A 21263-nucleotide genomic window follows, 5' to 3' on the forward strand; every position below is an offset into this window, starting at 1 on the left:
CCATTCTACTTCAGCATGACTGCGTCTTAACTAAATACATCTGCAATGACCCTATTTCCAAATAAGGTCACTTTCTGAGGTGCTGGGGGTTAGGACTTCAACATACCTTTTTGAGGAAGACAATTCAACCCACAATACTTTCCATGGCCACAGAGCAAAGAGCAAAATCCAAGTTAGTCTAGTTCCAAAACCCATGCTCTTAATCACTTCCCAAAGAAGGAGGAAATGCAAGCTTAGAGTCTGCTGAGGGAGCAGAGGGAACAGAAGTTGGTGTCAGAGCTAAAGTCCACCAACTCAGGCTGCTAATGGCAGAACAAAGTGGGGAGGGCAGACCACCCAGAGACAGGTGCTAATTAGCAGCCTAATAGCAAGCAACCTCCACCTCACTTCATCAGCGTTTTCACCTGTCAAATGGCGATGATGATACAATGATAACCAACAAGGTTCCACAGCATTAAGGAGAAAAGCAAGAAACACCAAGACCAGAGTTTAGAGGAGGACCTATCACTGGATTGGGAGGTGAGGGAGGGGATAGACTTCCCAAGTATTTTCTTAGGCTCACAGGGTCAACACTTAAGGTCGCAGGACATCATTAAAAATTCACCTCTAAGAAACTTGAGTTAAAACAAAGCTCTTACGTATCTAATATTCTTCCATCTCCTTCTCCATGCCTCTGCTCCTGCCCTTTATTTATTTTTAATATCTTTATTGGCGTATAATTGCTTTACATTGTTGTGTTAATTTCTGCTTTATAACAAAGTGAATCAGCCATATGTATACATATATCCCCATATCTCCTCCCTCTTGCATCTCCCTCCCACCCTCCCTATCCCACCCCTCTAGGTGGTCACAAAGCACTGAGCTGATCTCCCTGTGCTATGTGGCTGCTTCCCACGAGCTATCTATTTTACATTTGGTAGTGTATATATGTCCATGCCCCTCTCTCACTTCACCCCAACTTACCCTTCCCCCTCCCCGTGTCCTCAAATCCATTCTCTACGTCTGCGTCTTTATTGCTCCTCCGCTTTAGAATCAGGTAAAGCCTCTAGTTTAAAGCCCTAAAGCCCAAAAGAAAAGAAAACCAACACGTGAAAGATGACACCATGAAACACAGGCCCACAGTGGGAAGGAACACAGATCAAGAGGTCCCCAGGGCTCTTTCCCTTTTGCTGGCCAAAGGGCAAGGAGGATGTTAGTCCTGGGAAGGCCCAGCGCTCTCTGATCCAAGCCTCGCACAGGTTCAGCCTAACCCTAACACACTCCTAGCCCAGTTCCCCTGCTGACTACCTGCAGCCATAATAAACCCACCTCCTTGCCCGGCCCTGGCCAAATTCTCCAATGCCCCATCCTGCAAAACCCAAATCTCCCCCCAGCAAAGAAACCTAACTCGGAGCTAGGTCCACTCTCAGAATGACCCACACAAGAAAGCTTCAGGAGGCCTCCTTCTTCTGAAGAAGGTGAGAGACAGGGACTTCAGAACGGGCCACTAACGAAAGTAAGAGGAGGGGTCCTTCCAGTGTCTCCCACCAACGGAAACTGAATCCACCCTCGGCCTTACCCCTGCAAGCAGGATAACCGCCTATATTTTAATAAACATTTTAGGAGCCCTGCTAGGTAAGGAGATAATGCAGGTTGCGTGTGAATGGTGAGGGACATGGTCCTGTAAACCAGGACCCCAAAACTCCCCAGAAGCAGGAGCTGCCCACACCCTGCTAATAAGAACTAGCATTCACTGAGGGGTCACGACTGCCAGGCACTGAGCTGAGCACTTTCACAGACCAAGTCATCTAACCCTCAGAGCCCTGTGAGATAGGGACTATCATTACCTTCATTTTGCAGACGAAGAAACTTGAGGCTCAGAGAAGTTAAGTAACTTGACAAAAGTCACACAAATGGCAAGAGGCGAGGCAGGATAGGAATGCGGGTTTTTTGACTTAAAAGTCCTAGTATCTACCCACTATGCTCTATTCCCTACAAACCTGAAAACTTTCAGAGTCAAGGAAAGACACAACTCATTTCCCAGGATTCCCCCACTGCCTTGGGTACAGAATCTAGGGGCCACAGAAACCACAGCACTGGTTAAAATCCATCAGGCTCCTTTGGGACAAAGGAAATGGTAGGAGAAATACAGAAATTTGTCCCAAAGTCAGATTCTAGCCCAGATCCCACACTACAAAATGGCAAGCCTCAGGCAAATCTCGTCTGTCTTCAACTTGGCTTCCCCTTCTACTACGGAGCTAAGGCATCTGCTTTATATACTCCACACAGTATCATCTACAAAGGGAGACATGTACATCAGTATTGATCAGTATTGATCAAGACAGCAGCAGTTCACATGAGAAGGACTGGCAGGATGACAGACTCGTCTGGGAAGTGAGACTCCTATGGAGCATGTGAGATTTGAGATCCCTCCTTGCACAATGGGGGGAATTTTAACCAAAGGAGTTTGAGAAGGGGTTAAAGAAGAAGAAATGGTGTGAGCATAGGCATAGCAGGAGCACGTTTTTAATCTGTGACTTTCCAGTGCCGCCAGAACCTAGGTGGGTGAGGAGATGACGAAGGTAACAGAAGACACGGCTGCAGGGCTGTGAAAGCTTGTAAGAAGTTTGGACTGTTCTGGGTAGACCAACGGCAGCATCAAGTGTATGTAAAAAGGAATGCTCGGAGATCAAGGCAGGGCCCAGCATGGGAGACACCGAAGGGAGAGTTGGTTAGAGCAGACTTGGGGTCACAAACCTGAGGATTGAGGATATGGAACTGCCTGAACTTGCCAAGGGAGGGGAGCACGGTGGGGGACACAGGGGAGGGAAGAGAACTAGAAATGACCAAGGTTTGGGACCCTAGAGGAGGAGAAGGAGAGCAGTTCACTAGTGTCAGTAAGAGTCAGCAGGAGGAGCTGGTCTGAGGGAAGGGCTGGAACCGCAGCCTGCAGCGCAGCACAGACAAGAATGAGACAAAGAACTGGAAAGTTAGAGTTACAGTCGTGGGAGGAGGTGAAAGTGGAGAGAGAAACGGAACGGGGCGAGAAGCAGCTCTGTCGGTGAAAGCACATTTTCAAAGTTGGTTGGCCATCAAAACGAGCTGTAATTATCGCTATCGTTAGCAGCTGCAGGGGCCACGAGGCCTTGGGCGTGGAGGGGGCTGATGCCCACCGCGCCTCTGCCCAGCTGGGAGGAAGGCGCGGGTGCTTCCACTTGTTGCAAAGAACCTCGGCGTGGGGGGCGGGGGGGAGTCCGCCCGGCGGACCGCGCTGCTGCCTGGGCCGGACGAGGCTTTAATCATTCACCTGATGGTTAAGGGTCGAGACTCCGGGGCCCCGGCTCCATCCTTCTGCCAAGCGAAGGCAGCATCCGGAGGAGGCTCGGCGTCCCGCTTCCTTCCTGCTCCGCCGCAGCTCAGCACGCGGGGACCCCTCCTCCAAAGCACTCACCGCTACTCGGAGGCGGGCTCTGCCCGCCCGGACGCCCCCCACAGCCCAGCCGCCCGGACCCCCGGGACCCGCTCTGCCTCACAAGAAAATTTGCTTTCGCCCCCGCCCCTGCCTTGTACCTCTTGGTAGGATGTGGAGAGCTCCTGGCGGATCATGGCACTGACCGGACCTAAGGCAAACCTGAGCCCGCTGCGATCCCCGGGAAGCAGCTAGGCGAGCACCGCGGCTGCAGCGCCGAGACCTGCCGGCTCTCCGAGGCGAAACCGGTCCGCAGGAGCTGCTTCGAGACAAGGCGGGGCGCACTCGGCGCATGCGCCTCGCCCCCGCCGCCGCTGGAGCCGCGAAAGGGTTGCTGGGAAATGTAGTTCTGAGCGTGAGGGCCCCACTCAGCATTCCCGGAGTAGCGAAGCCTTTCAGTTACCCAGAGCCAGGCTTAACCCGCACGTTAGACGCACGTGCTTTCCTCTTCTTTTACTTCCTCTCTTTATTGGAGGGGGAAGGACGGCGAAAATGAGTGGAAAGTGGAACAAGGGGGCCAAGTCAGACAGATAGGAGATCCTAATCTATAATTGAAAGAGGAAGCTTGGCCTTGTAGGTTATAACCATAGTTATAAGCACGTTCGTGCCCATTATGCCTTTCATCCTGCGAGGAACCCTGTAAAGAGTACATTTTTCTCTCTGTTTTACAGGTGAGGAAACTGAGGTACCTTGTTTCGGAAGGGATGGGGAGAAGGCCATAAACAAGTGAAGATTATTTAATCCAGGAACAGACGACAAAATCCAAGTTCTTTCCATTATTCCTGGGCCAGACACTTGGAGTCAGGACTTCTAGATTCTTGTCCTGGCTCTGCCCTTCTCCCACAGGTCTTGTAATACTCTGAGCCATCCTCTGTTCACCTTAGAATGCAACTGCTAAACCCTGCCCTGCTTCACAGGTCCTTATTTGAGCCAAAACAGGTCCTGCAGCAAAACCCAAAGGTGCTGTTCACAGTAGCAAAAGCCTCGTGCCCTGAATGTGGTGGAAAATTGGGTGTTTGCCCTGTGGCAGGGTGGACCCACATCATCCCCTCTTCCTGCTGCCTGAACAGCTGTTCTGTGTGGCTGCCCTGGGCTGCTTAGTAGTGAAGCAGATAGAGGTTGCCTATGCCTTGGTGAATGCTGCTCTGTGTTCCGGGCAGCTGCAACTCTGCAAACCCCTGCACTCAGGGCCTCTTCCCTCCTCAGTGGCAACCATAGTAGCAGCAACCACATCAGAGCAGCCTGGACCTTCAGAGTGTTAGTACTGGGAGGCCTCCACCACCTCTTCTGACCACCCTACCCCAGCCCAGACCCTCTGCTCTCACATCTATTAAATGGGACAATATATATAGCACCTAACACATTGTAGGCATTCAGCAAATGTTTGTTAAATTTATGAATGGAACACTTATTGCATCCATTTCAGTTAACAGTTGCTTACCAAAACAAATAAACAACAACAAACAACTCATTGAATTACTTACTGCTTTACTACAAGGGAGGTTGATAGAACAAGTCACACAATCATAGAAATTTAGAACTAGAAGGAACCAGAGAAATCTAGTCCAGCCCTATCATTTCTCTCTACTCTTTGTTGGTATGAGCAAACTGGAAAATTATGGGCTCCCACATTTGAAGGAGATACTGACAAATACAATACCTGACATGGTTTAACAAATACAGTGTGCCAGGCACTGGGATATAGACATGAATAGGGTACTCCAAGGTCCTTGCTCTTGTGACTCTTCCATGCTAGAGTCGAGAAACAGACCTTGAACACGTTAATAGAATTTTCTGTACTTGCTGTCCCCAAGTCCTTTCCTCCCATTTCCACATGAGCACACACCAATCAGGCTTTTATGTTCTCCACTCCACTGAAACGGTGCTTATTAAGGTTACAAATGACCTCTGCGTTGTCAAATCAGATGGCCATTTCCCTATCCTCCTCTCGATCTATCAGCAGTACTGGACTCAGGTCATCCTCCCTCTTCCTTGTACACTTTCCTCCCCTGGCTTCAGGACACCACACGCTCCCACTTTGCTTCCCACGTCACTTGCTCCTCCTTCTCCAGTCTCCTTTGCTGGTTTCTCCTCATCCCCTCAACTCTACAGGGTCGCCTTCCTCAAGCTAGGTCTCTGATCTTTCTACTCACTCCCTAGGGACTAATAAAGTGGTCTCCTCTAGTCTCATGGCTTGAATTACCATCTACATCCTGAGGATTCCCGTTATGGGTTGAACTGCGTTCCCCAAAAAGATACGTTGAAGTCCCAACCCCTGGTACCTCAGAATGTGACCTTCCTTGGAAATAGAATTGTGGCAGATGTCATTAGTTGAGGTCACACTAAGCAAGGTGATCCCTTCGCCTGTTATAACCTGTGAATTTACAGGAAGATGGAAAACGATAGGAAGGTAGACACACAGGGTAAATGCCCTGTGATGACAGAAGCAGAGGTTGCAGTGATGAAGCTGTAGGCCACTCACTTCCTCACCATCTACAGGTCTTTCTCGCAACATCACCTTATCAGCAATGCCTCCTCTGAAGCACCCTGCAAACACCATTGCCAGCTCGTGCCCCTACACTGCTTTATATTTCTCCCTAGCGTGTACCACCTTCTGACTTTCATTTTCAGTCTCCCTGCACTAGAATATAAGGTCCGTGAAGGCAGGGTGCTTATGTGTCTTGTTCATTGCTATATCCCAGTGCCTCCAACAGCGCCTGGCAGTTACTGGTACTCAACGAGTAGTTTAGTAAATAAACGAACAAAATAATTTCACATAGTGACAAGAGCTCTAAAGAAAGGAAAAGGGACCACGTGACAGCACGTGATAGGGCAGCTGTGGAGGGAGGTGCTGATTGTGGGGAGTCAAGAGAGGCCTCAAGATGGTAGTTACTTGTGAGTTGAGACCTGAGTGACAAGAGGGTCATGACGACCTGCACCCCAGGAAGAGGGCACCGGTACAGTACAGAGGCCCAGGCTGGGACCCAAGCAGAAGGCAATGTGGCTGGAGGGGACCGATGGAGGGGCACTTAGGAGACAGAGTCAGAGGGGCAGGCAGAGGCCAGATCCTGGAGACTGGGTTGTGCTGATCCTGGGCTTGTTTGCTCTCAGATCCCATTCTCACCTCTCCTGCTCAGCTCTCGGTTACCGGGGCTGGCCCTGAAGGCTGGGTTTCCACTGGGTTCAGTCGAAGCACTGCTCGGAGACTGGAGGGGATCTGCGCAAGGGGGAAGCCAAGGTTTTTCCTTCCCTTGCTCTCTGCCCCTGGCAGCTTCCCTTCCATAGCTCTAGCCCCTGATGCAAAGGTTTTTTGGTGGTTGTAGCTTCGGTTAGGTGACCCAGGCTCCTAAACTCTAAAAACACCAGGATGTTGCCAATCTTCCTGCTTTGCTAATCTCTGGGCTCCCTCGGGGTTGCTTCTCAGCCTCTTGCATCACCTATGTAACCAACTCCCTGCATTACAGCCATTCTGTTTTACTTAGATTAGTTTCTGTTTTCCTTGCAGATAACTTACTGATTCATTTGGAAGAATGAAGCTGGGTTCAAGTAGGGAAGGGCAATCAGGGGGATGCCTGGAGAAATCCAAGGGCATATGAGCACGCTATTAAATTATAGACTCACACTCAGTGTCTCAGGGACGAGGAAGCTAGATCTGATCAGTAGAAATTATAGGGAGTTTCTTTTGGCTCAGAGCAGTTCCTAACAAATCCAGCTGCAGGGACAGAAAGGGCTCAAGCAGAGAAGCAGCACCCTGTATGCCAAGGAACAGGATGCCTCAGGAAGAGGGTGATATTCTAAGGGTTTAGAAGAGCCTCTTCTAATCTGGAAACCCTGTGACGTGGTGTAATGTGGATACGGCACAGCTTACACAGCTTTTCACATCCATACCATTTTTACTTTTGACACAGCCCTATCCAGGAGGCAGGCTGGTACATTACTGATGTGGAAATTAAGATTCAGACGATTTGTGGACAGACCCTGTTTAGGCTGCTCTGCACTAGAAGCCCATTCTGTTGAAGTACATGGATGAGAAGGTGCAGTCACTGAGAGGAGGTGTAGCCTGGCGGTCAGGGGCTCTGGGACACAGGGCGTGTGCTCGAGTCTTGGCTCTGCCACCTACTGTGTGACCTTGAGCAAGGCACCTAAGGTCTGTGTACTTCAGCTTCATCATCTGTAAAATGGGTGATAATATTTCTTACTTCCTAGAGCTACAGTGAGGATTAAATGAGATAATACACGTAAAAGTGCTTGGCACACAGCAAGCCTATCTTTGGTGGCCGGTTCTCCCAACCACAAAATCTTGGCAAACCCCAAGAACTCAGTCCTTGGTCCTCCCTCCTTCCGATCCACGTGCTGCTCCTTGACAATCTCATCCATTCTGTGGCTTTAAATGAAACCTATATGCCAAGGATTCCAAAATTTATATCTCTAGCCTGGAACTCTTCCTCCAATTCCAGACTCATATAGCCAACTGTCTACCTGATCCTTCCACTTGGCTATCTAAGTGTTCTCAAACTGAACAAGCCTGATCTTGATCTTCCCCAAGACCTGCTCCTACCTCTCTCCTTATCTCAGTAAGTGGCAACCCCATCCTTCCAGCTGCCCAGGCCAAAACCCTCAGGGTCATCCTTGGTTCCTCTCTGTCTCTCAGACCCCATGTCTTGTCTGTCAGCAAATCCTGCCAGCTACACCTTCAGAACAAATCCGTGATCCACCCACTTCTCACCACGTCCCTGGCTACCACCTGGGGCCAAACCGTCTTCATCTCTCACCTGGATTATAACAGTAGCTCCCTGCTTCAGTCCTTGACCTCCCCTCCTACCCCTCTTCCCTCCTCGCTGTTCCTCCAACAAGCCGGGCACTATCCTTCCTCAGCATTTAAGCAGTTTTCCCTTTGCAGGGATTGTCCTCCCCCAGGTTACCTCCCTCACCTCCTGTAGATGTTCATACAAATACTGCCTTCTCATTGGGCCCTTCCCTGGTCAGCCTATTTAAAATTGCAACTCCCAATGCTCCCTATCCCTTTGCCCACTTTATTTTTCTCCCTAGCATTCATCACCATCTAACATACTACTTATGTATCGTGTTTGTCTATTTCGCCCATAGAATGTAAGCTCCATGGGGCGTGGATCTGTCTTGTTCAGCGATGTGCCTCCAGTGACCTGGTACATGGAGGCCCTCAAAAAGTATTTGCTGAATAAATCCGTGAAGAAATCCTTGCACAAATGTTAGCTATAATTATTTCAGTGCATGTCTTGTGCCCTACCCTCTGCAAAAATCCTTTGGGGACTCGAAATTTAAACACAACTGGGAAGAAAAAAAAATCAGCCAAAAGTAAAAGTGAATTAATAAAGTTGGGGTCCTAGGTTGTAAATCTCTCTTCCTAGGTGCTGGAATGTTGGCTGTGTCAACTCTGTACCTAATCAAGGAACTGCTGTAACAGACGCCACTGTTTGGCGCAACTTTCAGTGCGCAGTCTGGAGTCGGGAGCCCCCAGAATCCTAGCTCCAAGTTTCCGGCTTCGGCGTCCCAGCGGCCGAGCACAGCCCGCAGCGCGTGGAAGGCGCGGAGTCCGGCTCCTGGCTCCCGGCTCCCGGCTCCGGGGCCTCCGGGTGCCGGGCGGGCGCGCGCGGGGAGGGGTTCCGGGGCCAAGGGGCGCGCGCGCGCGGGCCCCGCCGCCCAGGCCGCCGCAGGCCCGATTCGGTGGGCTCACCATGACAGGCCCCGCGCCCGGGCGGCGGCTGCGGTGGCTGGCCGCGCTGGCCCTGGTCCTGGCGCTGGCCGCGGGGCTCCTCCCAGCCGGGGCCGGGCAGGCGCCGCGCCCTGCCGAGCGGGGTCCTCCGGTGCGGCTCTTCACGGAGGAGGAGCTGGCCCGCTACGGCGGGGAGGAGGTGAGCGGGGAAGCGCCGGCCCAGGGACCGGGCCGAGTCCCGGAGGAGGGGATCCCAGGAAGCCGCGGAGAGGGAGGAGGGGATCCCAGGAAGCCGCGGCGCCGAGGGGAGGCCTCGGGGAGAGGCGCGGGCCTCGGCGGGCGCCCCCTCCCGGAGCCCCGGCTCCGAGCTGGGCGCGAAGCCTGCCGGGCTCCTCTCTCCAGGCCTGGATCGCCGCCTGGGGACAGGGGGGCAGTCCCCAGCACTCGGGGCTCCCTGCTTCCGCCTTCCCCAGCCAGAGCACCCCACCCCGCGCTTCGTCCTCTCTCCCCGAGAGCTGTTTCCTAGACTTTTGGCCGGCGGTCTGTACACGAACCTCAGAACTTTTTTGTTTTAAATGTAAGCATCAGCTGCGGGCACACACTTCTGCCCGCTCCTGGGGGGAGTGGGGGGAGAGGGAGAGAGGGAAGCAAGGCCTGCTCCCCGGGTTAGGCGGGAATGGGGGCAGGCCCATGGTTGATCCAAACTTTCTCTGCACTTTGCCTTCCTCATTTACCGTGCCCCTCTGCAGCTGACTCCTCACACTGGCTCTTAATAGCCGTGCTCTTGAGGCTGAGCCAGAGCTGGGGGAGAGGGCAGGGGGGGAGATCGGAGGTTAGAGACAAAGATGACCCCCAACCCCAGATGCACCCACTTCAGTCCACATCGGTCAGCAGTCTGGACGTGTCTAGGATATTCCTCACAGCCATCTGACCATTCGGGTTGTTGGGGCCCAGTGCGATGGCCCTGGAGGGTGGGAACAGGATGCTGCACATGGGAAGGGCCATGGAGCTGATATTGGATCAGGAGGTGGGGGGAACAGTTTGGTGGGGAAATCAGGGAATTACAGCATTTCAGAGTTGATAGGAATCAACCTCCTGCTTTTACAGGTGAGGAAACTGAGGCATGCCACCAGTTAGTGGTAGAACAAGGAAGGAACCTAATATTCTCTTGTTAAAACACTCTGGTGTGGGCTCCCTAACCCCCAAGTTAAGTAGCCTTAGCTGGACTAGTTTCTCCAGGGGGATTTAGAAACCTGGCCCTCAGGCAGTGGTGCTAGTTTGGGCATCACTGTAAAGAGAGGTTGGTTAGAAGCCTGAGTCATTGAGAACACAGAAGGAGGGAGACAGGTATGTGACTGGATGTTAAGGGACACCATCTTCTGGAGCAGCAGGGAACCAGATGGTACTGGGTTAGGGAACCTGTGCAGAAAAGAGTTAACATAACAGGCCCGCAGTCCTTAGAAAGGCCTTGGCTGATGTCTGGATTTCCAGGGTGTTCTGCATTTCCCTAACAGATAAAGGTGGCTCGGTCTGGGCTCTTCGTAGAAACTGTGCATTCATGTTGAACACTGCTAGGCAGAGAGGGCCTGCATGGCCGGTCCCTAGTAAAAACGTTGGGCTCTGAGTCTCTCATGGGCTTCCCTGGGCAAAAACATTGCACACGTGTTGCTGCATTTTGTTGCCAGGGAAAGAATGTGCTCTGTGGGGCCCCTCATGGGAGGCAGACAGTGTAAGGAAGTCCACAGGTAGATAGATTCCTCTAGACTCTACCTGTGTCCTTTCCCCTATGACCCTTACTACATCACTGTAATAAAACATAGCTCTGAGTACAATTATATGCTAAGTTCCATGAGTACTCGTGAATCTCCAAATGGGGGGGGAATCTTGGGGACCCCCAGCACAGAGTCCAAGGGAAGAGAGAATTCCTAGTGGAGACTGCATGCAGCAGCCATGCCCAGGGTTCAGGATGAGGACTGAGAAAAGACCCTTGGCTTTTTTATGCTGATATTATTGATTGATACTCAACTGCCAGAAGGAGAGAGAGAGGCTTGAGATGGAAGCGGGTTAAGGAAAGAATTGTTTGGGGTGTGGCGCCCAGAGGATGTCTGAGGTTTGCCCTAGATGGTTCTGGTTTATGCCTATTGTCCTGGGATAATTATTATTATTTTTTGCGGTACACGTGACTCTCACTGTTGTGGCCTCTCCCATTGCGGAGCACAAGCTCCTGACGCACAGGCTCAGCGGCCATGGCTCACGGGCCCAGCCGCTCCGCGGCATGTGGGATCTTCCCGGACCGGGGCACGAACCTGTGTCCCCTGCATCGGCAGGCGGACTCTCAACCACTGCGCCACCAGGGAAGCCCTGGGATAATTATTAATAGCACCACCTTTCACTCTCAGAAGTGTTACCGTTTGTATAATACATTATACAAATAGTATAGTTAGAGCGTTATGCCTTTGAATCATATCTGGGTTTGAGTCCCTTTGGGCAAATAGCTAAACCTCTTGGAGTCTCAATTTTCTATTTTCATCTGTGGTACTTGTTACCAGTCAGGGTTCCACCAGAAACAGAACGAGTGAAAAAAATATGTATATGGGTATGTTTTTAATTGCAAGAATTGGTTCATGTGATCATGCAGACTAGCTAGGTAAGTCTGAAATGCATAGGGCAGGCTGTCAGGAAGGGCAGGCCGGAAACCCTTGGCAGGAGCAGTGCTGCAGCCCACAGGTGGAATTTCTTCTTCCTCGGGGAAACCTGAATTCTGTTCTTAAGGCCTTTCAACTGATGGCTCACCTAGATTATCCAGGATAATCTCCTTTACACAAAGTCAACTGATTGTAGATATTAATCACATCCACAAAATACCTCCACAGCAATACCTAGGTAAGTACTGAATAACTGGATACTGTTGCCTATCCAAATTGACACATAAAACTGACTGTGATAATGGCTACAGGATAAGAGTTCCTACTCTACATAGGGGTTTTGTGAGGATTAAATGAGATGGCGATATGCAAAGTGCATAGCGTAGTAGGCCTAGTGTAGTCTTAGCATAGTAAGCCTTAATCAATCTTAGCTGCTATTATTTTTATTAGCTTACTATTAAAGATACAAACAAGAGGCACTATAACAGGCCTATAATCCTCTTATGCAATTCAGAAATCAGATAAGCTCTGAAAAGCAGAAGGTTTTTTGTTTTTGGCCGCGCCGCTGTGCATCAGGCCGGTTCTTAGTTCCCCAACAAGGGATCGAACCCGTGCCCCCTGCATTGGGAGCGCAGATTCTTAATCACTGGACCGCCAGGGAAGTCCCAGAAGGTTTTTTCTTTTTTACGTCATTTGACAGCAAAACCCTGCCTGATCTGAACTCCTTTGGTGATGGAACCTTGTTGGAGCTACATGAGTCTATTTATAGTCTTTATTTATCCTACTTAGTGTGAATATCCATGTTTATGCTTTACTGTGGAAATATTGGTAGAGATGACGATGGGGTGCTGCCTCAGACCCCGGTAGGTGTTCTGGCATGTGCCCCATAACACCTTTCTAAAATCTGACAAACTCTGAATTCTAAAACACATCTGACCCCCAAGGGTTTCTGCTATGGGATTGTGGACCTTGTATAACAAGTCGTTCTGAAACAACTAGCTATGAATTCTCATTTCTGTTATAATCCTTTTGGACGAGAGCCAAGGCAGACCCACCTGTTCCACATTCTGCTGCCTGGTTTGTGGTGAGAGCTCGCGCACCCCGACAGGAAGCTGCCTAGTATCTTCAGGGGACGCTTCAGATTGGAAATCACGAAAGACAGGGGTCCCGGCTGCTGGTGTCTTTCACCGAACCTACTGTGTTCTGGATCTACTGCACGAGGCCCTGTGCTCCTTTATCCCTTTCGGGCAGTTTAGGTTGTCAGAGTGATCCACAGTGTGGCTCCCTGAATCATTCCCACGTGGGAGTGTGAAGATAGCTACACGTGTGCTTCCGGCATGAATTAGTCCTCTTGGAATACCTGCTGAAATCCGGCCTCCCCGGTGCCTCTTCAAAGCCCATTCTCCCAGTAATCCTAGTAAGGCTTGCAAAGAGGAGGTCATTTCAGGGACCTTTCCTGTAGATAACACACAGATCACAGAGTAAGCATGTTGAACAAAAATGAACGTAGGTTGAGAAAGGTCACATGTGTCCAGAGGGCCTTCCTGTGGACCCTGATTTCTTCAGCTGCCCTTATAACTAGAGAGATTGATCACATGTTTTCATTGGCAGCTTTCGCCATGTCACATCAGCTGTTCTTTTAGCAGGGCTTCACTGTTTACAAATTATATAGGTCAAAGACTGGCGTTCAAGTTTTCAACAAGGACGAATGTCGCGGGAAGGGCTTTAGAATCAAACAGGTGTGAGTCTGAATTCTGGCTGTTTATTTACCAGCAGAGAAACTGTTGGCAAGTTATTTAAACTCTAAGCCTGTTTCTCCATCTACAAAACAGGTATAGTAATACCTTTTCCAGAAGGTCATTGTAAAAATTGACCTAAGTGACATCCGTTAGTATAAGTAAACATGTATAACATATGGAGAGAACCTAGCACAGTGGAATCTCAGTAAATATGAATTTCTCTGCCCTCCCTTTGATCACACCTGAAATATATTAATTGTCCTGAATTATAAGCCTCTAGTAACCAGCATGAGTGGCTGAGGGCCCAGCCCAGGCAACATGAGCAAAATAATATTCTTGTATGACTTACCCTCACATCGAGCTTTTAGAATAGAAAAACAGCATAAATCACAAGCCATTCGTGAGTTTGGTCATCGTTCTCCCTCGGGAAATAAATGTGTGGCAGGACTGGCGGGGAGAGGTGTATATATCCCTTCTTTGCTGCTGGCATTCTAACCTGTATGTCAGACGCTGGAATCTGCAGAATTTTCCCCAACGGAGACGAGTCACTGGCACGTGAATGTTATTTTCCCCTGCCTTAGCGATGGAGGAAAAAGGCGGGGGAGGATTGGTTTATTAAGGAAAGCAGATGTCATGAAGCAGTTAGCTTTGGGGTAGGGCGGCTGGGGTGACTTCGAGGGTTCTCTTTGGTCCCGAGCAAATGTCATCCTCCACCCTCCAAGGGCAAAACTGACTTTTGCTATCCTCAGAAAATATGTTTTCTGCCTTACTTGCACCGTAGGATACCAAATGCAGGGAGGGGAGGGCCGCCTGCCCCCATACCCCCAGCATGACTTCTGGGCCTGGAACCAGATGTCTGTATTTAACAAACACTTAATATAGAGCCAACTCTGCCAAGCACCGTCCTAACCACTTTAAAGCATTTAATGATGACCCGTGAGGAAGGAGCTATTATTGTCATCTCATTTTTCAGGTGAGGAAGGAGCCATAGGGCGGTTGAGTAACTTGCCCAAGGTTACACAGCTAGTGAGTAAAAGAGGTGGACCAGGCTGTGCTTTCTCCAGTTTGTACAAACGAAATGAACCCCCAAGAGCCTCCCTTTCCATCACTCCAGGCAGTGACCTTTTCGGGGGTATATTGGTTCAGCTAAGAAGAAGGTATCAGAGGGCAAGCATGACCAGAAATGTTGTTTACCTTCTGAGTTTAGTTAGGGCAACCCTGGACCCTGAGCTTACCCAAGGCCCCTCTAGGCTTTAGGGTTATTCTTTGTAAATGGAATTTGTCTGTGCTCACTCACCAGCTCTCCCTGGAATCTGTACTAAGGGGGGATGGGGTGACATTTGTTTTCTGCTTTTCTAAAACTTAATAGTGAAGAGTAGGGCTTCCCTGGTGGCGCAGTGGTTGAGAGTCTGCCTGCCGATGCAGGGGACACAGGGTCGTGCCCCGGTCCGGGAAGATCCCACATGCCGTGGAGCGGCTGGGCCCGTGAGCCATGGCCGCTGAGCCTGCACGTCCGGAGCCTGTGCTCTGCAACAGGAGAGGCCACAACAGTGAGAGGCCCGCGTACCGCAAAAAAAAAAAAAAAAAAAAAAAAAAGTAGTGAAGAGTAGGACTTGTACTTCTTCTGAAAGAATCATTCTGGACAGACAATAAAGAATATACAGACAGTGAAGGCTGTTGGATAGAGGCAGGTGAGTAAAGAGGTGAAACCACCCTCTCTAATTATACAATAAAATGACGGCTTGCAGACGTTTTGTCTGTGTTAAATGTATTTTGCATCCTACCCTGGTGTACACACACACACAACTGAAACAAAAGTGCCGTGAAACTATGCTCATTCTTACTATGTGTGAAGCACTCTAATGTTTTCTAGTTTCTGCTCTATTTTGAACTTTGTTTTTCCTATTTCATTTTTTTTAAGCCTATTGATAAATCACTAAATTGATTCCATGACCCACTAATGTTACCAATGCCAACTGCAGTTAGAAAAACATGGCCTTAGACCACTGGAGGGCCCAGGTATTTCTGCAGAAGAAAACGTCTGTAGTCGTTTCTCTCCTTTTCAAGAAGAGTCACCGGTGAGGAACTTCTGCTCTGTCCCCAGCCTCTGTTGCAGGGTCTGAGGGTGCTGGAGGCCCAGGAGTTCCCGCCTTCCTGCCTGCACCCAGGCTCCAGGGCTCTCCCAGGTGTGGAAGAGGCCCTCCTTCCTCTGCCGCACTGCTCTGGTATCCCTTTGTCATGGTAGCTCACGTGGCACTCTCTCCTGGCCCTGCTTGGCCACAGGTAGGGAGGAAGGCCAGATGGCCAAGCAAGCCCAAAACCCAGAGGAAAGATAAAGGCCCTGCCTCACTGATGCAGGTGACTCCCCTGGTTCCCTAACATTTGGGTACCTCCAACCCACTCACTCCCTGTGTCTTTCTTCGTGGCCCTGGGTCTTTTGAATGAATTTTCCAGGACACCCACCCTCTCCTGGTCCCAGGCAAGTGCACTGTCCTCGTGCTGTGTGCCCCCTGGTGGGGCAGGCCAGAGAGGGGACTGAGCTTTGGATTCCTGGGCTCCAGATTCCAGAAACTGCTTTCCCTCTGATTTGCTCTGTGACTCTGGGTAGGTCTCATAATCTCCCCAGGCCTGGATGATGAAGGTGCATTTGTAAAACGAAGCTGTTAGACAGATTATCTTCAAGGCCTCTTCTGATTTTAACTTAAAATTCCTCCAGAGTCCTTATCTGTCGCTTGGGAATTACATTTTTTTCTATCTTTCCTTTTGTATACCCAGGAATATAGGAAAAAATAAAGTGTAAGAGCCAAGGAACTGCAAGGAAACAGTATTGCTTGTATATTTCTAGCACCCTAAATGGCTTTTTGAAGGACAAACTGGTAAAATATAAAGAGTGATTTTGTTGTTCATCTACTTATATTCAATATATTGAAATAGGCCTCAAGGAGATAACAAATTAGAAAGTACCTTGTAGAAAGATATTCGTAATGCAACCGTTTATAGTTCTCAGGAATTGGAAATGATCCAAAATAGAATAGCTACACAAACAGGTACACAGCATCACTAAAATAAAATAGAACTGTTTAAGTGACAGCTGTTTTGGTTATTTCAATACATGAAAATGTTTGTATGAACTAATATTACCTGTAGGAAGCAAAATATTGATATAAAATAAATCATTTACACTGATTACCTCCATGTATGTACATTGATGAAGATGAAATTTGGATTGATTTAATTTTTTTTTCTTCCTGGCCATGCCACGTGGCATGCGGGATCTTAGTTCCCCAGACAGGGATCGAACCCATGCCCCCTGCATTGGGAGCGTGGAGTCTTAATCACTGGACCGCCGGGGAAGTCCCATGGACTGATTTAAGTAATTCATTTAATATTCTTTTGAGTTTTTATCTGTACGGAGCTGCTTCAGTTCCTGGGAAAGGTATTGCCATAGGCTTGTCATGATGCTTCGTGACTTTTCCAGGTTTTTGTGAGTGGGCATGACATTGCGCAGGTGGGGCGAGCTCCCTGAGGACCGGCTTGTAACTTCACCCGCCACCCTCTGCACCAGCTGTGATGGGAAGAGATTTTACTCACTTGAACTGGCGGAGCTGGGCTCTTTGTCTCCTCACAGCTTCTCTCCTGCTTCCTAGGAAGATCAGCCCATCTACATGGCAGTCAAAGGGGTGGTGTTCGATGTCACTTCTGGAAAGGGTAAGTGGCTTGGCTTTATGAATCCTTACCTCTGGGGAGTGTGGCAGCCTGAGTGGGTGCTGGAGGTGTGAGGGAAGGGAGGGAATGCTGGGCAGGTCCTTCCCCCCGCCCCAGAATGAGTTCACAATCTTTGTCAGTGAGGTACTTCAACAGTATTTTTCTAATGATGTCATGCTCTGCTCAAAAGCCTTCCGTGGCTGCCTGTTGCCTATTGAATCAAAGTCAAACTGGATGATTTACCCTAGATAAAGCAGTGAGAGGAAAAGTATTACTTAGCAAAGAGTCGTGATCCTAGAACATTATAGAACGTTTTAGTGCCATCTCATGTTTTCCGTAATGGAAACTACAACTGACATCGTGGAAGTAGTCTTGTAATGGTTCATTGTTTATCTGATACCAAACAAAAGATGTATGGAAGTAGACTTGGCTTCCATGAACATTTAGGAAGACAGGACACTTTTCTTGTTTACTTTTTTTTTAAATATTTATTTATTTGGTTGCACTGGGTCTTCGTTGCGGCAGGCGGGCTCCTTAGTTGTGGCTCGCCTGCGGCATGTGAACTCTTAGTTGCAACATGCATGTGGGATCTAGTTCTCTGACCAGGGATGGAACCTGGGCCCCCTGCATTGGGAGCGTGGAGTCTTACCTACTGCACCACAAGTAGGAAGTCCCTCTTGTTTACATTTTAAATTTTTTTTTTTTTTTTTTTTTCTGTACGCGGGCCCCTCACTGTTGTGGCCTCCCCCGTTGCGGAGCACAGGCTCCGGACGCGCAGGCTCAGCGGCCATGGCTCACGGGCCCAGCCGCTCCGCGGCATGTGGGATCTTCCCGCACCAGGGCATGAACCCGCGTCCCCCACATCGGCGGGCGGACTCTCAACCACTGCGCCACCAGGGAAGCCCCATTTTAAATATTTTTAAGGGATTATTTTCATTCTGTATTAAAAAGAAAAAAATCACCTCTCAGCCCAGCATGTGTGACTTATTCCATATTCTGAATTAGCGCAATCCAGTGGGAAGGCTGGGGGCGGCTTATTGGACTTCCCATCCTCACTGGTGTCCCTCTCCTCAGCTGAGCCTTTGCAGGATTGGGTGGGGTGGGGTGGGGTCTCAGAAGCCCCGCCCCGTGCCGTGTACAGGCTCCTGGCTGCTCTGTGCACATGCACTCACGTCTTCTTCCTTCCTCCCCACTACAGAGTTTTACGGACGAGGAGCCCCCTACAATGCCTTGACCGGGAAGGACTCCACCAGAGGGGTGGCCAAGATGTCCCTGGATCCTGCAGACCTCACCCACGACACTGTGAGCCAGATAATGAGCCTCTGTCAAAGTGTCCCACCTCCTTGGCCATGGCCTTTTTTCTTCCCCACGCCCCACCTCTGGGCAGTAGCAAAGCTTCCTAACTAGTCTGTATACTGTTCCAGAGGTAGCCAGTTGTTTTCTTAAAGTAGATATCTGCCTGTGCCCCTCCTGCTCCAAAACGTTCCGGGGCTCCCCACTGCCTGCAGAGTCAAGTGTGAACTCTTGTGAACTTGAGATCAAACTCAGTTGATCTTCAGAGTTTGGCTCCAGGCTGCCCTGGCTGCCCCATCCCCCTGACAGTCTGCACCTGCCACCCCCCAGCCTCTGATAGCTTTGCTGTTAGTCTCTGAGACCCGCTTTCCAGGCCACTACCGGTAGCTCAGGGGAGGAACAGGGTGGGAGAGCAGAGTCTCCGCCGTGCTCATATTTCTGTGAAGGAGAAAATAGCATTAACAAAAACCATTTCGGGGGTCTAAGTAATCCCAACAGAAAGGCTGGCATTCACCCCCTGTTGTGCTCAGGTGAGTCACACTCTTAAGCTGCAACGTTACAGAAACAAATCAAGAAACTACAGAGACGGGGAAGGGTGTGTAAATCTGTAAGGGGAGGAGTGTAGAGGGCAGGGGACTTAATCGCGCAGGAGGAGGTGGTTGCAGACCGCAGAGCGCCCCCCGACGCCGACCAGGCTGGGGGTTCTCTGGAGTCTAATTCCTACATCAGTCAGACCACAAACACGGTGCAGCCATTGCACCCCCCACACGTAACCTCCGCAACACACACGCACACACAGGGCTGTCTCGAAAAAATTGTCCACGATTTGTTTTCTGAAACACTTTTTCCCTCGCATTAGGGGACGTGGGGCGAGTAAAGTCGGGGTAGGGGCTGGCGAGAAGCCGGTGGCAAGCACGAGTCACTCATTCCTACCCCTGTATTTCTTGGGCTTTTCTCCCCAAGACGGGCCTCACATCCGAGGAGCTGGAATCCCTGGATGATGTCTTCACCAAAGTGTACAAAGCCAAATATCCCATCGTTGGCTACACAGCCCGAAGAATCCTCAACGAGGACGGCAGCCCCAACCTGGACTTCAAGCCTGAAGACCAGCCCCATTTCGACATAAAGGACGAGTTCTGATCTGCAGGAGACCGTTCTCGGGGGGGTGAGGCAGGGAGACACTCAGATGCAAACTCTCCTGCAAAACAGGCTGCTGGGGCCTCTGGTCACCGGATCTGAATAAAGCAGACGTTTAACCTGGAACACTGAATGCGCTTTATTGCCCTTGGTCCACTGTTCTACCCACCTGGGTATCCTGCCCGCACACCAGCCAGGGAGGTAATAGTCGCTGAGGGGGGACACCTCCTAGGTGTCAACACGGATGCTATGGGGGCAGAGGAATTACGAGTGACCTTTATTGCTTCTTTATATTGCTCTGTACTTGCCAAGTTTTCTGCCATGACCATGTGTACTTCAGAATAAGCGCCAAAATAAACTTCCTGTTTTCACAAAAGGACAATTCTTCCACACGTGCCCTCTCCTTGGGGCCTCGTCAGCACCCCTTGTCTCTGCTGGCCTGCTTTCTGTCTCCCCGGCCTGTGAGGGGGCCGGGCAGCAGGAGCATCCAAGAGATGTGGCAGAAATGGGGTGCATTAGGTGGAGGGGCGGAGAATGGGAAAGAAAGCTCTTAAAGGGCCTGGCGTTACACCACGACCAGGAGAGTGACGGTATGACCTGGCTTCAGCCCCTTCTGCAGCTGGAAGGTGGTGAGGAGGGCGGGGTCCGGTATGGGCAAAACCTGCCCTGGAGGTCATTCCAAAGATGGTGAAGCACATGCAACACGCTGGACTCAGGTCAGATTTCATAAGGAAATCCCTTTTGAGGGTAGGATTCTTCCCTCTAAGGGACATTTGGCAATGTCTGGAGCTATTATTTTTAAAATTTTGGTGGTTAAAACTGTAGGATGCTACTGGTATCTAGTGTCCGGTGATGTTGTTTTTGTTTTATTTTAAAGACTTTTTAAAAAATATATTTATTTCTTTTGGCTGCACCAGATCTTAGTTGTGGCATGCAGGATCTTTCTTTTAGTTGCGGCATGTGGGATCTAGTTCCCCAACCAGGGATCGAACCCGGGCCTCCTGCATTGGGAGCATAGAGTCTTAGCCACTGGACCACCAGGGAAGTCCCCCGGGGATGTTGTTAAACATCCTGCAATGAGCAGGACAGTCCCCACAGCAGAGAATTACCTGGTCCAAAATGTCAATTGTGCCAAGGTTGAGAAATCCTGGAAATTTTACGGTAGAGATAAATTTGACATACAACTTTGTCTTTTATTTAAACAAACAGCAACTACCCCCAAGAGAGACCTTTTACATAGAAGAATTTTAAGCAGAAGAATTTCCTAGGGTGACTGTTCAAAATGCTGATTCCTATGTCCTACCCCTAGGGCTTATGATTTAGTATTTCTAGAACATGGCCTGGGAACTGCATTTGTAATGAGCTCCCCAGGAGATCGTGATACACTTGGGCCCAGATGTACTTTGAGAAACACCACTTACGCCTTACCAGTCACCGCAGGGAGGACTCATCCAGATCCTTTTGGAGGACCACGTTTGACCTTTGCTTTACTCTTCGGTGTGTCCAGACTAATGGTGAACTCCTGGGTCCCACTCCAGAAGCAGGGAGCTTGCTGGCCATCCAAGAGGAATGGGTCTAGAATTTATCAGAAGGACTCTTTGGCC

General features: G+C 50.0%; 2 protein-coding genes across 3 annotated transcripts in view; one reads left to right on the plus strand and one right to left on the minus strand.

Annotated features, from left to right (window-relative positions):
* PACC1 (proton activated chloride channel 1) overlaps nt 1–3718 on the minus strand; it is a 53726-nt gene extending 50008 nt beyond the window's left edge. For both annotated transcript variants that reach the window (XM_030872968.2, XM_060294649.1), the window contains exon 1: nt 3550–3718. In XM_030872968.2, the coding sequence (XP_030728828.1) occupies nt 3550–3585 (36 nt within the window). In that variant the 5' untranslated portion in view covers nt 3586–3718. The remainder of the gene's footprint in view (nt 1–3549) is intronic.
* Nucleotides 3719–8980: 5262 nt separating this feature from the next.
* On the plus strand, nt 8981–19785 carry NENF (neudesin neurotrophic factor). Its single transcript, XM_030872970.3, has 4 exons — nt 8981–9339; nt 17172–17232; nt 18428–18531; nt 19486–19785. Exons 1-4 carry the CDS (start codon nt 9163–9165, stop codon nt 19660–19662), a joined length of 519 nt encoding a protein of 172 aa, XP_030728830.1. The 5' UTR covers nt 8981–9162; the 3' UTR covers nt 19663–19785.
* Nucleotides 19786–21263: the final 1478 nt, after the last annotated feature.

The sequence above is a fragment of the Globicephala melas genome, chromosome 1 (assembly GCF_963455315.2).
Source record: "Globicephala melas chromosome 1, mGloMel1.2, whole genome shotgun sequence".
Classification (NCBI taxonomy): Eukaryota; Metazoa; Chordata; class Mammalia; order Artiodactyla; family Delphinidae; genus Globicephala; species Globicephala melas.